General features: G+C 41.7%; 1 protein-coding gene across 6 annotated transcripts in view; it reads left to right on the forward strand.

The window, feature by feature from the left end:
* Positions 1-17266, forward strand: part of KMT2A (lysine methyltransferase 2A) — an 89782-nt gene that overhangs the window by 57158 nt on the left and 15358 nt on the right. For all 6 annotated transcript variants that reach the window (XM_058446332.1, XM_058446334.1, XM_058446333.1 and 3 more), the window contains 15 exons: positions 130-303; positions 1366-1476; positions 1772-1845; positions 2769-2962; positions 3328-3434; positions 4977-5114; positions 5382-5540; positions 6318-6435; positions 6849-6927; positions 7997-8157; positions 8694-8879; positions 9427-13675; positions 14565-14645; positions 16176-16240; positions 16997-17167. In XM_058446332.1, the coding sequence (XP_058302315.1) occupies positions 130-303; positions 1366-1476; positions 1772-1845; positions 2769-2962; positions 3328-3434; positions 4977-5114; positions 5382-5540; positions 6318-6435; positions 6849-6927; positions 7997-8157; positions 8694-8879; positions 9427-13675; positions 14565-14645; positions 16176-16240; positions 16997-17167 (6067 nt within the window). The remainder of the gene's footprint in view (positions 1-129; positions 304-1365; positions 1477-1771; positions 1846-2768; positions 2963-3327; positions 3435-4976; positions 5115-5381; positions 5541-6317; positions 6436-6848; positions 6928-7996; positions 8158-8693; positions 8880-9426; positions 13676-14564; positions 14646-16175; positions 16241-16996; positions 17168-17266) is intronic.

Here is a 17266-nt window from a genome sequence, read left to right on the forward strand (position 1 = left end):
ATTATTTTCATGTTCTTTGGGTTTTACAATATGAATCATTCAGTACCATCTTTATTAATTTTAATAGAATTTGCATGGACACCTTGGTTTTAGTGTTAGATAAAAGCAACATATCTTTCCTGGCAATAGGCTGCCAAGCCTCCAGACTTAAATCCCGAGACAGAGGAGAGTATACCTTCCCGCAGCTCCCCCGAAGGACCTGATCCACCAGTTCTTACTGAGGTCAGCAAACAGGATGATCAGCAGCCTTTAGATCTAGAAGGAGTCAAGAGGAAGATGGACCAAGGGAATTACACATCTGTGGTATGTTTCTACAGCAAGCCATCAGAATTTCTAGTGCCAATAAAGCTTCTTTGGATCTTTGGGGCATGAGACTGAGTATAAGTAAATTAAAAAATGATTTGTATTATATTTAGAAATGTCACGTGGCTTTAGATACCTAAAAGTGTATGAGTTATTTTAGCTTTGTGTTTCAGAAGAAGGGTTATGATAGGGAAGGTAATGTCTTAAAATAGTTCTTTTATTTGGCTTTCATCTCAGTTTTCTGAAAATTATTTTTATATTAAGAGGAAGCACTAAGAAACTGTTGATGTGGAAAATGCTAATGTGAAATTAATTGGTTCTCCCTCCCCTTTTGAGGTCAGATATGAATAATGTGCCTTTCTTTATAAGGTCTTCATTTGTAGATAGATGCCTGTTAATTTTATGATTTTAATAATGTATAGGAAATGGTTATTATCTCATGATCTATATTTGCTATTCTGTTGTTTATTTTTATTTATTTATTTATTTATTTATTTATTTGAGATGGAGTCTCGCTCTGTTACCCAGGCTGGTGTGCAGTGACAGGATCTCGGCTCACTGCAACCTCTGCCTCCTGTGTTCAAGTGATTCTCCTGCCTCAGCCTCCCAAGCAGCTGGGATTACATAGGCATGTGCCACCATGCCTGGCTAATTTTGTATTTTTTGGTAGAGATGGGGTTTCACCATGTTGGCTAGGCTGGTCTTGAACTCCTGACCTTAAGTGATCCACCCATATCAGCCTCCCAAAGTGCTGGGATTACAGGCGTGAGCCACTGTTTATTTAATTTAATCCAAATTAAAAACTGTGGACCTGCTTGGATAATTTATCATGATACAGCCAATTTGTTTGCATTCTTACCTCATTAGCTTGGCATCTCTTAATTGCCACAGGTTAATTGTGAATTGAATCTCAAAGGTCTCAGCCAAAGAGTATTATACCACATTAAAATAGGGTGTGAGTTTTCTGTTGGATCTCTGTGCTGGATGATTAGGGAGGGAAGAGGAAATGGTTTTGAGAGCACACTGTTTTAAGAATAATTAACATTTTGTTTTTGTATACAGTTGGAGTTCAGTGATGATATTGTGAAGATCATTCAAGCAGCCATTAATTCAGATGGAGGACAGCCAGAAATTAAAAAAGCCAACAGCATGGTCAAGTCCTTCTTCATTCGGGTGAATGATATTACTAATTCATGTTTTTAATGCTTACCTATAAGTAATTACCCTGTGAATACAATGAACTTGTTCTCTTCTATTTTTTGCTTTGTCGTGTGTATAAAACATCTTTGGTTTAATTTGATCCTCTGATTCTTTGAGAGGAATTTGGTGAGGTTGCCAGAGTGGATGGATCTTTCCCTTGGTGGCCTGAAATTATCCTCGTATTAACAGAGAAGCTGGTTTGAAGTTTTTTCATGTGGCATCTAAATGAATGTTTACATATTTACATTTTGTTTGTGTTTTCTTTTAGCAAATGGAACGTGTTTTTCCATGGTTCAGTGTCAAAAAGTCCAGGTTTTGGGAGCCAAATAAAGTATCAAGCAAGTAAGTGAATTTAGCATAACTTTTTTTTTCTCTTCATCGGCTAGAAATCTGAGAGTTCTCATATTTCTGGATTGCAGTTTTCCAAAAGGTTTTAATGCTAGAAATGAATTGGTTGAAATGCCTTTTCGGTGCTGTTTTGAGGACTACACTTAATGTTTGTTATAGGCAATTGCCTTTTTGTTCCTTACTTTTATATTTGTTTTATTGTAGGGAGCTTGGTCTAATTGTGACAAATGTACAATACATGTGTGATATAGCCATGTAGCTGGCCTTGTTATAAATGGGTTCTGTTTGACTGATAGTTCAAATGGTGCTTTGTACTGCTCTTGATTTTCCATATGTAACCTTTAATTTTTATTCCAGTAAATTCTTTTGATTTTATTTATTATTATTATTTTTTTTGAGACGGAGTCTCGTTCTGTCGCCAGGCTGGAGTGCAGTGGTGTGATCTCGGCTCACTACAATCTCTGCCTCCCTGGTTCAAGCGATTCTCCTCCCTCAGCCTCCCAAGTAGCTGGGACAACAGGCGGGCACCACCATGCCCAGCTAATTTTTGTATTTTAATAGAGACTGGGTTTCACCATTTTGGCCAGGATGGTCTTGATCTTTTGACCTGGTGATCCGCCTGCCTCACCCTCCCAAAGTGCTGGGATTACAGGCATGAGCCACCACGCCCGGCCTCTTTTGAGTTTTTGATAGGGTTATCATTTGTTTCAGCAAGTTTAACCAAGAGTCATATGTTGAGATATTTTTTAAAATATTGAGTTCTGTGTACTTCAGCAATTTTCAAACGCTGTGACTTGTTCTTATGTTCTGTGAATGGCTCGTACATGGGGCAACAGGTGATATCGAGAATTTATTTTATACAGTTCTAGGTATACTGTAGGAGTTCAATAAATGCTTGTTGAATCAATTATTTTCAGCAGTGGGATGTTACCAAACGCAGTGCTTCCACCTTCACTTGACCATAATTATGCTCAGTGGCAGGAGCGAGAGGAAAACAGCCACACTGAGCAGCCTCCTTTAATGAAGAAAATCATTCCAGCTCCCAAACCCAAAGGACCTGGAGAACCAGACTCACCAACTCCTCTACATCCTCCTACACCACCAATTTTGAGTAAGCCACCAAAAGGAGAGTCGTCACCCATTTCCCTCTAGATGCAGATGATTGACTTTGTGAATCCAATTCACTAAAATTAGATATACTTGGATATCAGAAAGGAATTTTCAGGTCATCCTTAAATGTAATACCATCATTAATTTTGCTTCACTTGAGGTGTTAATGAGGACTTGATATAAATACTCTTGAGTATTGTAACATAGATGATGAGATAGCGTAACTGAACACTTTTTGAAAAGTGGTTATTTTATAGGCTGTAGGCTATGTAAGCTGAATTATTTCTTTTTTCCTTGAAATCAGACATAGTATTGCCAATTTTAACTGGATCTCAAGGTATTGATGGGAGTCTTTTGGCTTTCAAGGTACTGATAGGAGTCGAGAAGACAGTCCAGAGCTGAACCCACCCCCAGGCATAGAAGACAATAGACAGTGTGCGTTATGTTTGACTTATGGTGATGACAGTGCTAATGTAAGTACTTTGCAACGCAGGGCCCTAGTTAATACATAGTTCAAAAGAACTGTTTGTCCTTGTGTCCATACTTGATGACCGGGTGCCATTTATTTAATGAACTTACTTATAACTTACTAATTTATAACTTTTATTTGCCTATAACTTATAACTTATTAATTTGTAACTTTTATTTATTTGTCACTTAGTTCATGGCACTTGGAGTTTTTTAATGACTGATTTTGTTGATTAAAAGGTGACTGATTTGCGTTAAATTAAACCCTTGATGTCTAGTAATTTCTAATGGAAGTTCCTCAAGAATATTTTTTGAAAGTTAATAAAATCTAAGTTGCATATTAAAAAGCTTGTGTTTCATATAGGATAGCAGAATGGTTAAGAGCCCGAGTTCTGCCGCCTGCCTGAATACATTTCTGTGCTTAACTGCCTACTTACTGACTTTGGCAAGTAGTTTAACCTCTCTGACCCTCAGTTTCATCTTTAAAATGAAGATAATAATGCTTACCTCGGAGTGGTTGTGAGGATTAAATGAAATAATGTATGTAAAGCCTCTATTTAGTGCCTGGCACACACAGTAAGCTACAATTTTTTTTTTAAAGTTTTTTGGTTTTTTTTGTTTTTTTTTTTTGAGATGGAGTTTCACTCTTGTTGCCCAGGCTGGAGTGCAGTGGCGCGATCTCAGCTCACTACAACCTCCGCCTCCTAGGTTCAAGCAATTCTCCTGCCTCAGCCTCCCAAGTAGCTGGGATTACAGGCATGTGCCACCATGCCCGGCTAATTTTGTATTTTTAGTAGAGACGGGGTTTCTCCATGTTGGTCAGGCTGGTCTCGAACTCCCGACCTCAGGTGATCCACCCATTTCATATCCCAAAGTGGTGGGATTACAGGCATGAGCCAACGTGCCCGGCCAAAAGCTTTTAAATACAGTCTGAGAGAACTGGCTTTGAAATATAGTTTATAGACGTCACTGCACATTTTTATAAACTTACCACCTATTGCTCTTTTTGTTTGTTTCCTTTTGAGACCAGGCCTCGCTCTGTCACCCAGGCTAGAGTACAGTGGCATGATTTTGGTTAACTGCAATCTCGGCTTCCGGGGCTCAAGTGATCCTCCTACCTCAGCCTCCTGAGTAGCTGAGACCACAGATGCGCACCACCATGCCTGGCTAATTTTTTTGTTTGTTTTTGTTGAGACAAAGTCTCCCTATGTTGCCCAGGCTGGTCTCAAACTCTTGGGCTCAAGCGATCCTACCGCTTCAGCCTCCCAAAGTGCTGGGATTACAGACGTGAACCACTATACCCAGCTCATTTTTTTATTCTCTAGATTTGTAAAATAGTTTCAGTCTATGGAAAAAGTAATCTTGAAAAGAAGGAAGTGGAAACAGAGCAACGTTGCAAAAAGAATTCTGATTTCTGTGTGCCTCCCTACATTAAAGAATTATAGTTGCTTTCTTGAGGTTATCTTCACTGAGGAAAAGCTAATGCCGAGGAAAACCTCCTTTGACATTATATTCTTTAGGAAAAAAGAAATCTCTTTATTTTATAGGATGCTGGTCGTTTGCTATATATTGGCCAAAATGAGTGGACACATGTAAATTGTGCTTTGTGGTCAGCAGAAGTGTTTGAAGATGATGACGGATCACTAAAGAATGTGCATATGGCTGTGATCAGGGGCAAGCAGCTGGTAAGACCTTATGGGTAAATTTTATGAAAGAGATTCCCTCTCAGTTTCCAGATATTCTTCCTGTGGGTGAATATGGCCTCACTGATATTTTTCACAGTGCCATCAGGGTAGTTAGCCAACAAGTATTGATATACATAATTCAACAGACTACCAATAGATAAAATGAATTATAGGAACTGTAGAATGGGATGAGTCTATAGAGGAGATGGTAAACGTCTTAAAACATATGAAAGTCTGAATAGGACTCTGTTCTTTTTGGATTTTTAGAGATGTGAATTCTGCCAAAAGCCAGGAGCCACCGTGGGTTGCTGTCTCACATCCTGCACCAGCAACTATCACTTCATGTGTTCCCGAGCCAAGAACTGTGTCTTTCTGGATGACAAAAAAGTATATTGCCAACGACATCGGGATTTGATCAAAGGCGAAGTGAGAGAGCTTTAGTTGCTTTAAAAAAAAAAAAAAGACTATTTTTTAGAGCAGTTTTAGGTTCACAGCAAAATTGACTGGAAGGTACAGAGATTTCCCATATGCCCCCTGCACCCACATATGCACAGCCTCCCCCATGATCAGCATCCCCCACCAGAGTGGTGCATTTGTTACAATGGATAAACCTACACTGGACACATGGTTATCACCCTGAGTCCTGTAGTTTACATTAGCATTCAGTCTTGGTGTTGTACATTCTGTGGGTTTGGACAAATGTATAATGACATATATCCACCATTATAGCATCATATGGAGTATTTTTGCTGCCTTAAACATCCTCTGTGCTCTGCCTATTCATCCCTGCCTCTCCCCAACCCTGGGCAACCACTGATGTTTTTACTATCTCCATAGTCTTGCCATTTGCAGAGTTTCACATAGTTGGAATCATATAGTACATAGCCTTTTCAGACTGGCTTCTTCTGCTTAGCATTTAAGTTTCCTTCAAGTCTTTTCATGGCTTATTTAGTTGCTTTTTGAATTATTTCAAAATTCAAAAGAAAAAGACAAAAATACAGCAAGATGATAAACTGTTTTGCTTTTCTACTAGGTGTTCCTAGAGGCACCACCTCTTTTGGGAAATACAGAAGTGTCCTGCTAAGTGAAACAGAAAGATGCTTTTGAGATATGCTGTGTGCCTTCCACTCTGAGACAGTCAGGATCATGAGTATAATGTGCAAAGGGACAGCCTATTAACAGCTACCATGGGTTTTATTTAAGGTGGTTCCTGAGAATGGATTTGAAGTTTTCAGAAGAGTGTTTGTGGACTTTGAAGGAATCAGCTTGAGAAGGAAGTTTCTCAATGGCTTGGAACCAGAAAATATCCACATGATGATTGGTATGACCTAGCCTTGGTTATTGGGGAAGGCTGTATATATCATTGGGGAAATTTCTGGTCCTCAGTTATAAAATGACCCTCAGCCAGGTGTGGTGTCTCACGCCTGTAATCCCAGCACTTTGGGAGGCTGAGGCGGGCAGATCACTGGAGGTCAGGAGTTGGAGACCAGCCTGCCCAATGTGGTGAAACCCTGTCTCTACTAAAAAAAATTAGCTGGGAGTGGTGATGCATCCCTATAATCCCAGCTACTTGGGAGGCTGAGGCACAGGAATCACTTGAAGCCTGGAGGCAGAGGCTGCAGTGAGCTGAGATTGCGCCACTGCATTCCAGCCTGGGCGACAGAGTGAGACTCTCTCAAAAAAATAAAATGATGCTCATTATCTTCTCTAATCGGTTCTTCTTTCCTTGGTCAGGTTCTATGACAATTGACTGCTTAGGAATTCTAAATGATCTCTCTGACTGTGAAGATAAGCTCTTTCCTATCGGATATCAGTAAGTAGCACTATAAAGAGAAGACAGCAGCCCCACAACCTGAACACACTGAAGCCATGTGCAGGTCATTAAATGTAGAGGCATACTTGTTAGCTACTTTAAACTGCTACTAAAAATTAATCACTTATTTTGCTAGTTCTCAGATTCATCTGCTTGTAGATTGGGACTATGTTAGCTGAATCCAGTTATAGAAGGAAAGTATTATTGACATAATTTCAGAATTACTTAAAAATAAAACCTAAGTGGAAAACACAAGGTCAGTCTCTTAAGGTTCCTCCAAATTCCATTCGTCTCCATGCAGAAGTGCAGATTGTTTTCATGGACAAAACAGCTCATGCCCTGTTCCCAACTTTACATTTTATAAGTCCTTCTAAAACTATAAATCCCCACAATAATGATCAAATTTTTCAATAAGAATTTATAATCTTACCTATATGAAGTTGTTAAAATGTCTAACAAGCTAACAATATAAGTTCAAAATTCCCCTTCTACCGCTCCCATGTTGGTGTCTCATTTTGCAATATATGCTCCAACTTACTCTGTATTCCTATTCCAATGACACAGTCTGTGCTCCACATTTAGCTGGCAGCTTTTCACACAAACCAGACTCCACTAGCATTCAGCAGATTTGAAGCAGTTACATTTCACTTGTCTCATGGGGCTTTTCTCCTAGAGGAAACACCTCAGGTTTGCCCTTTGTTTTATTTTCAGGCCGTACTTTGTATACATTGTAAGGCAGTAGTTCTATCCTGAAGGCCAAAACTAATTTTCATAATAGTTAATATTTTTCTTTCTCTTGCTTTTAGGATATTCTACTATATTTGGTGCCTGCTTATGGTACAAGAAAAAAAGATCTTAGGCTATTTTCTGAGAGGCTAAGAAAAACCAAGGACTTCAAAAAGCTTGGAACAACCTAACTAGGGGAATCTATACTAAGAACCCATGAAATAAAGCTAAATTCTGTAATTAAGAGGACCAGGGAACCTAGGATAAAGAGAGGTTTTGAAAAATGCTAGTTTCTGCTTCTATCCTCTCCCTTATGATGATTTTCCCAAATCTGTTTACCCAGGTGTTCCAGGGTATACTGGAGCACCACAGATGCTCGCAAGCGCTGTGTATATACATGCAAGATAGTGGAGTGCCGTCCTCCAGTCGTAGAGCCGGATATCAACAGCACTGTTGAACATGATGAAAACAGGACCATTGCCCATAGTCCAACATCTTTTACAGGTTAGTCTTGAATCAAGATGGGACTTGAGGCCGGGCACAGTGGCTCACGCCTGTAATCGCAGCACTTTGGGAGGCTGAGGCAGGCGAATCACTTGAGGCCAGGAGTTCAAGAACATCCTGGCCAACATGGTGAAACCCCATCTCTACTAAAAATACAAAAAAATTAGCCAGGCATGGTGGCAGGCACCTGAAATCCCAGTAATCCCAGCCACTCGGGAGGCAGAGGCACAAGAATCACTTGAACCAGGGAGGCAGAGGTTGCAATCAGCCAAGATCACGCCACTGTAATCCAGCCTGGGTGACAGACTGAGACTGTGTCTCAAAAAAAAAAAAAAAAAAAAAAGATGGGATAGAACTTGGAACTTGAATTCAATTTAGGGAGTACTATGATTGAAAGCTGGGGGAAAAGTCATTTACTTGGGAAGTCTCATTTGCTTCTAGTTTTGCATTTACCTGATAGCTGACTTTTTATTGGTTAATTTGTTTGATATTTTAATTGGGCTTTTTTAGTTAAGAATTTTTATTTCCTGCCACAGAAAGTTCATCAAAAGAGAGTCAAAACACAGCTGAAATTATAAGTCCTCCATCACCAGATCGACCTCCTCATTCACAAACCTCTGGCTCCTGTTATTATCATGTCATCTCAAAGGTCCCCAGGATTCGAACACCCAGTTATTCTCCAACACAGAGATCCCCTGGCTGTCGACCGTTGCCTTCGGCAGGTAAAAGACTTTATTGACCTACCTGACCTAAGAAGATCAGCCCAAAGACTAATTTGTAATTCTTTCAGGCAACTTTATCTTGGTGACTTACTGATTGAAAATGTAGATTCCGGGTGGGTGAGGTGGCTCACACCTGTAATCCTAGCACTTTGGGAGGCCAGGGCAGGTGGACCACCTGAGGTCAGGAGTTCAAGACCAGCCTGGCCAACATGGTGAAACCCTATCTCTACGAAAAATTCAAAAATTAGCCGGGTGTGGTGGCGCATGCCTGTAATCCCAGCTACCTGGGAGGCTAAGGCAGGAGAATCGCTGGAACCCAGTAGGCGGAGGTTGCAGTAAGCCAAGATCGCACCACTGCACTCCAGCCTGGGTGACAGAGTGAGACACTGTCTCAAAAAAATAAATAATAAATAAATAATTAGAAAATGTAGATTTCCAGTTACCTATAAATATATATATGTATATATATAGTCAAATTATTGAAACCAGTGACTTCTACACATTTGTTCTATCTACAATAGCATTTATTACTTTTTCTCTCGTTTAGGAAGTCCTACCCCAACTACTCATGAAATAGTCACAGTAGGTGATCCTTTACTCTCCTCTGGACTTCGAAGCATTGGCTCCAGGCGTCACAGTACCTCTTCCTTATCACCCCAACGGTCCAAACTCCGGATAATGTCTCCAATGAGAACTGGGAATACTTACTCTAGGAATAATATTTCCTCAGTCTCCACCATTGGGACCGCTACTGATCTTGAATCAAGTGCCAAAGCAGTTGATCATGTCTTAGGGCCACTGAATTCAAGTACTAGTTTAGGACAAAACACTTCCACCTCTTCAAATTTGCAAAGGACAGTGGTTACTGTAGGCAATAAAAACAGCCACTTGGATGGATCTTCATCTTCAGAAATGAAGCAGTCCAGTGCTTCAGACTTGGCGTCCAAGAGCTCCTCTTTAAAGGGGGAGAAGACCAAAGTGCTGAGTTCCAAGAGCTCAGAGGGATCTGCACATAATGTGGCTTACCCTGGAATTCCTAAACTGGCCCCACAGATTCATAACACAACATCTAGAGAACTGAATGTTAGTAAAATCGGCTCCTTTGCTGAACCCTCTTCGGTGTCGTTTTCTTCTAAAGAGGCCCTCTCCTTCCCACACCTCCATTTGAGAGGGCAAAGGAATGATCGAGACCAACACACAGATTCTACCCAATCAGCAAACCCCTCTCCAGATGAAGATACTGAAGTCAAAACCTTGAAGCTATCTGGAATGAGCAACAGATCATCCATTATCAATGAACATATGGGATCTAGTTCCAGAGATAGGAGACAGAAAGGGAAAAAATCTTGTAAAGAAACTTTCAAAGAAAAGCATTCCAGTAAATCTTTTTTGGAACCTGGTCAGGTGACAACTGGTGAGGAAGGAAACTTGAAGCCAGAGTTTATGGATGAGGTTTTGACTCCTGAGTATATGGGCCAGCGACCATGTAACAATGTTTCTTCTGATAAGACTGGTGATAAAGGCCTTTCTATGCCAGGAGTCCCCAAAGCGCCACCCATGCAAGTAGAAGGATCTGCCAAAGAATTACAGGCACCACGGAAACGCACAGTCAAAGTAACACTGACACCTCTAAAAATGGAAAATGAGAGTCAATCCAAAAATGCCCTGAAAGAAAGTAGTCCTGCTTCCCCTTTGCAAATAGAGTCAACATCTCCCACAGAACCAATTTCAGCCTCTGAAAATCCAGGAGATGGTCCAGTGGCCCAACCAAGCCCCAATAATACCTCATGCCAGGATTCTCAAAGTAACAACTATCAGAATCTTCCAGTACAGGACAGAAACCTAATGCTTCCAGATGGCCCCAAACCTCAGGAGGATGGCTCTTTTAAAAGGAGGTATCCCCGTCGCAGTGCCCGTGCACGTTCTAACATGTTCTTTGGGCTTACCCCGCTCTATGGGGTAAGATCCTATGGTGAAGAAGACATTCCATTCTACAGCAGCTCAACTGGGAAGAAGCGAGGCAAGAGATCAGCTGAAGGACAGGTGGATGGGGCTGATGACTTAAGCACTTCAGATGAAGACGACATATACTATTACAACTTCACTAGAACAGTGATTTCTTCAGGTGGAGAGGAGCGACTGGCATCCCATAATTTATTTCGGGAGGAGGAACAGTGTGATCTTCCAAAAATCTCACAGTTGGATGGTGTTGATGATGGGACAGAGAGTGATACTAGTGTCACAGCCACAACAAGGAAAAGCAGCCAGATTCCAAAAAGAAATGGTAAAGAAAATGGAACAGAGAACTTAAAGATTGATCGACCTGAAGATGCTGGGGAGAAAGAACATGTCATTAAGAGTTCTGTTGGCCACAAAAATGAGCCAAAGATGGATAACTGCCATTCTGTAAGCAGAGTTAAAACACAGGGACAGGATTCCTTGGAAGCTCAGCTCAGCTCATTGGAGTCAAGCCGCAGAGTCCACACAAGTACCCCCTCCGACAAAAATTTACTGGACACCTATAATACTGAGCTCCTGAAATCAGATTCAGACAATAACAACAGTGATGACTGTGGGAATATCCTGCCTTCAGACATTATGGACTTTGTACTAAAGAATACTCCATCCATGCAGGCTTTGGGTGAGAGCCCAGAGTCATCTTCATCAGAACTCCTGAATCTTGGTGAAGGTTTGGGTCTTGACAGTAATCGTGAAAAAGACATGGGTCTTTTTGAAGTATTTTCTCAGCAGCTGCCTACAACAGAACCTGTGGATAGTAGTGTCTCTTCCTCTATCTCAGCAGAGGAACAGTTTGAGTTGCCTCTAGAGCTACCATCTGATCTGTCTGTCTTGACCACCCGGAGTCCCACTGTCCCCAGCCAGAATCCCAGTAGACTAGCTGTTATCTCAGACTCAGGGGAGAAGAGAGTAACCATCACAGAAAAATCTGTAGCCTCCTCTGAAGGTGACCCAGCACTGCTGAGCCCAGGAGTAGATCCAACTCCTGAAGGCCACATGACTCCTGATCATTTTATCCAAGGGCACATGGATGCAGACCACATCTCTAGCCCTCCTTGTGGTTCAGTAGAGCAAGGTCATGGCAACAATCAGGATTTAACTAGAAACAGTAGCACCCCTGGCCTTCAGGTACCTGTTTCCCCAACTGTTCCTATCCAGAACCAGAAGTATGTGCCCAATTCTACTGACAGTCCTGGCCCGTCTCAGATTTCCAATGCAGCTGTCCAGACCACTCCACCCCACCTGAAGCCAGCCACTGAGAAACTCATAGTTGTTAACCAGAACATGCAGCCACTTTATGTTCTCCAAACTCTTCCAAATGGAGTGACCCAAAAAATCCAATTGACCTCTTCCGTTAGTTCTACACCCAGTGTGATGGAGACAAATACTTCAGTACTGGGGCCCATGGGAAGTGGTCTCACCCTCACCACAGGACTAAATCCAAGCTTGCCAACTTCTCAATCTTTGTTCCCTTCTGCTAGCAAAGGATTGCTACCCATGTCTCATCACCAGCACTTACATTCCTTCCCTGCAGCTACTCAAAGTAGTTTCCCACCCAACATCAGCAGTCCTCCTTCAGGCCTGCTTATTGGGGTTCAGCCTCCTCCAGATCCCCAACTTTTGGTTTCAGAATCCAGCCAGAGGACAGACCTCAGTACCACAGTAGCCACTCCATCCTCTGGACTCAAGAAAAGACCCATATCTCGTCTACAGACCCGAAAGAATAAAAAACTTGCTCCCTCTAGTACCCCTTCAAACATTGCCCCTTCCGATGTGGTTTCTAATATGACATTGATTAACTTCACACCCTCCCAGCTTCCTAATCATCCCAATCTGTTAGATTTGGGGTCACTTAATACTTCATCTCACCGAACTGTCCCCAACATCATAAAAAGATCTAAATCTAGCATCATGTATTTTGAACCGGCACCGCTGTTACCACAGAGTGTGGGAGGAACTGCTGCCACAGCGGCGGGCACATCAACAATAAGCCAGGATACTAGCCACCTCACATCAGGGTCTGTGTCTGGCTTGGCATCCAGTTCCTCTGTCTTGAATGTTGTATCCATGCAAACTACCACAACCCCTACAAGTAGTGCGTCAGTTCCAGGACATGTCACCTTAACCAACCCAAGGTTGCTTGGTAGCCCAGATATTGGCTCAATAAGCAATCTTTTAATCAAAGCTAGCCAACAGAGCCTGGGGATTCAGGACCAGCCTGTGGTTTTACCGCCAAGTTCAGGAATGTTTCCACAACTGGGGACATCACAGACCCCCTCTACTGCTGCAATGACAGCGGCATCTAGCATCTGTGTGCTCCCCTCCATTCAGACTACGGGCATAACAGCCGCTTCACCTTCTGGGGAAGCAGATGAACACTATCAGCTTCAGCATGTGAACCAGCTCCTTGCCAGCAAAACTGGGATTCATTCTTCCCAGCGTGATCTTGATTCTGCTTCAGGGCCCCAGGTATCCAACTTTACCCAGACGGTAGACGCTCCTAGTAGCGTGGGGCTGGAGCAGAACAAGGCTTTATCCTCAGCTGTGCAAGCCAGCTCCACCTCTCCTGGGGGTTCTCCATCCTCTCCATCTTCCGGACAGCGGTCAGCAAGCCCTTCAGTGCCAGGTCCCACTAAACCCAAACCAAAAACCAAACGGTTTCAGCTGCCTCTAGACAAAGGGAATGGCAAGAAGCACAAAGTTTCCCATTTGCGGACCAGTTCTTCTGAAGCACACATTCCAGACCAAGAAACAACGTCCCTGACCTCAGGCACAGGGTGAGAGATCCAAATACTAGCTAGGCTGGGTCTGTGGGATTCCATGCTGTAAATTAGGGGGTGTTGATGTGGTAGTCTTCTAGGTGAGACACTCTTCTGTTCAAGTTGCGTTACTTGGGAGTTTTCCGGGTTTTGACTTTTTTTCTCTCTGAGTGGTGATTTATATAACAAAATGTAGTTCCATCCATGGGCAGTTTGTCTCTTGGATAGAACCACATCTGATTACTTTTTGCTCTGATTTCAAACAGTGTTGCTGTTTGTTCCTGTTTCTTTTTTACTGAGGCTTATATTAGAATGATTATTCTTATCTTGAGGGCAAAGCTCCCTCTTGTAGATCCACAGAGTCCTTTTTTTTAAAACTTCATCATTGAAAGCCAAGCACAGTGGCTCATGTCTGTAATCCCAGCACTTTGGAAGGCTGAGGCAGAAGGATTGCTTGAACTCAGGAGCTCAAGATCAGTCTGTGCAACATAGTAAGTCCCTGTCTCTACAAAAAAATTTTTAAAACATTAGCTGGGTGTGGTGTTGTACACCTGTAGCCCCAGCTATTCAGGAGGCTGAGGTGGGAGGATTACTTGAGCCCAAGAGTTAGAGGCTAAATGATCCATGGTCATGTCATTGCACTCCAGCCTAGGTGGAGTGCACCTATGTAGCCACCACTCGGATCAAGATACAGAACATTTCTAGCAACCCACAAGGGTGTCTTCTCTTATAAGGTCAGTGCCCCCTCAAAGTAACCATTATTTTAACCTTTATGACCTTAGGTCAGTTTTGCTGGCTTATAGACTTTATCAGATCCTGATAGAGCCATTTCTTTCGACTCACCTCCACATTCAGTACATATTTACTGGTGGTTTGTCTTGAAAAGATACAAATGCCTGTGTTCCAGGACTCCAGGAGCAGAGGCTGAGCAGCAGGATACAGCTAGTGTGGAGCAGTCCTCCCAGAAGGAGTGTGGGCAACCTGCAGGGTAAGCTGAAGAATTCATCCTTTAAGACTAAGCTCTCAGTTTCGTCTACCTCATTTAAAAAATAGTTCTTCCAGGCCGGGCGCGGTGGCTCATGCCTGTAATCCTAGCACTTTGGGAGGCGGAGGCGGGCGGAACACGAGGTTAGATCGAGACCATCCTGACTAACACGGTGAAACCCCGTCTCTACTAAAAATACAAAAAGAATTAGCCGGGCGTGGTGGCGGGCGCCTGTAGTCCCAGCTACTCGGGAGGCTGAGGCAGGAGAATGGCGTGAACCCAGGAGGCGGAGCTTGCAGTGAGCTGAGATCGCGCCACTGCAACTCCAGCCTGGGCGACAGAGCAAGACTCCGTCTCAAAAAAAAAAAGGTAAAAAATAGTTCTTCCTGATTCACATTGATTTTTGTTTTCTTGCCAAAGTTTTTTAAATGAGAATAATACAGGCTTGTAAACAAGTAAACAAAAAATATAACAGAAGTATTTAAATAATGGATAATAGTTTCCTATTTGTCCCCCTCACCCCCGCCCAATTTATTCCCTAGAGGTGGTCATTGCTAATAATTTGTTTTTATCTATGCAGACATTTCTCTGCATATAAAGATATAACGTGGTATATATATGAATATGTATACCTTTTTTTACATAAAAGGAATAATACTGTACATACTGTTCTGTATTTGGTTTTTCACTTATGTACATCTTTCTGTGCCAATATATATAGGTGTGCTTCACTTTTTAAATCGCTGCCCCCAGTTCTATTGTGTGGATCTACAATAATTTAATGAGTCCTCTATTGATATACATTTGGATTGTTTCCAGAATTTATTTAGTTTAAAAAAGTGAAAATTGGGGCTGGGCACAGTGGCTTATGCCTGTAATCCCAACACTTTGAGAGGCTGAGGCAGGAGGATTGCTTGAGCCCAGGAGTTTGAAATCAACCTTGGCAACATAGGGAAGACCCTTTCTCTACAAAAATTAAAAATTAGCCAGGCATGGTGGTGCACATCCACAGTCCAAGCTAAGGTGGGAGGATTGCTTGAGCCTGGGAGTTGGAGGATGCAGCAAGCCGTGATTGCCACTGCACTCCAGCCTGGACAACAAAGTGAGAACCTATCTCAAAAAAAAAAAAAAAAAGTGAAAATTGATGCTGGTTTATAAGCTCATGCAGCTTATTTTTTATTTTTAGTTAAACCAGCTAACTTATTTAAGTCACTTTAGAATTGCTTCCGACAAGTGTCCTTTCATTTTTTTCTAATATTAAGAGTATGAGAAGAATTTCAAGGGCACAATTTACAACTTTAAAAACAGAAACTTAATGTCAGTATTTGGTAAAGAATCTCACAAAAGAGTTTTATGTTATGTACCATACAGTGGTGTGGTGGTTGTATTCATTCAACAAGTTCTACAGAAAGCCCCCTGTGGTTCATTTTCTAGCAGTTATTTTGTATACCAGATTTGTATAGAAAATTATGGATTTTTTCTTTGCATTGAAGAACTAGCTGATATTATATCTTACATTTGGTTTTTATTTAGGCAAGTGGCTGTTCTTCCGGAAGTTCAGGTGACCCAAAATCCAGCAAATCAACAAGAAAGTACAGGTATGTGGGTGGGTAAAAGGTTAGAATCAGAGAATATCTAATGCTAAAAGGACTATAAGAATCACCCACTTTACCTACTTAGTTTCTACATTTAAAAAAAAAATCTAAGCTCCAAAGAAGTTAAGTGATTTGGCCCACATTGGAGACTGAAACTTGGCACACCTGTCTCTCGGTGCAGTGTTCTTCCAGTACATATTCTGTGATCACCTGTCAGCTAAGGACTCAAGACAATACCCATACTCTTCTGCTGTACTGGTTTTACCAGCACTGAGGCTTAAATAGCTAGTAATAACCTGACTTCACTTTTTAGTTGTTACTAAAGAAAACTAAGAACCATTTTTATTAGATAGTCAGATTTTGGTTACAATACCAGATACATCTCCATGGCATTTTCCATCAGTTCTAATGAATTTGATTAGGAAACAAATGGTCACTTCAAGATTAGAGAGTTCTGGGTATACTCTATTGAGGACAGTTGCTTATTGAAAAACTATCAGATTGTCATACCAGAAATCCTACCACAGAGACAGCATAACTTCATGTAAAAAAATCTGGTTTTAGTCTCCACTTTCTAGCAATGACCTAGGCAAGCTCTTTGAGTCTTGGGTTTGTTATCTATAAATGGGAATAATAAACCAACTGCGGAATGTTGTTAGGCTTAGAGATCATTTATGTAAAGTACTCTACATGTAGTCAGCGCTCAGTGAGCATTTGTTACTGCAACCACTTTGGCCCCGTCTATTTTCTCCCTATTAGAACCTAAAGCAGTGGAAGAAGAAGAAAGTAATTTCAGCTCCCCACTGATGCTTTGGCTTCAGCAAGAACAAAAGCGGAAGGAAAGCATTACTGAGAAGAAACCCAAGAAAGGACTTGTTTTTGAAATTTCCAGTGATGATGGCTTTCAGATCTGTGCCGAAAGTATTGAAGGTGAGTGGATTAAACCAGATTGACCCATCGGCAGAAGCCCTGTTTCAGCTAGAGCTTCATTTTCTGAGTATTAGCACCATTTAGGTGGCTGTTTTATGC

This window comes from Hylobates moloch, unplaced genomic scaffold (genome assembly GCF_009828535.3).
Source record: "Hylobates moloch isolate HMO894 unplaced genomic scaffold, HMol_V3 SCAFFOLD_11, whole genome shotgun sequence".
In the NCBI taxonomy this organism is placed as follows: Eukaryota; Metazoa; Chordata; class Mammalia; order Primates; family Hylobatidae; genus Hylobates; species Hylobates moloch.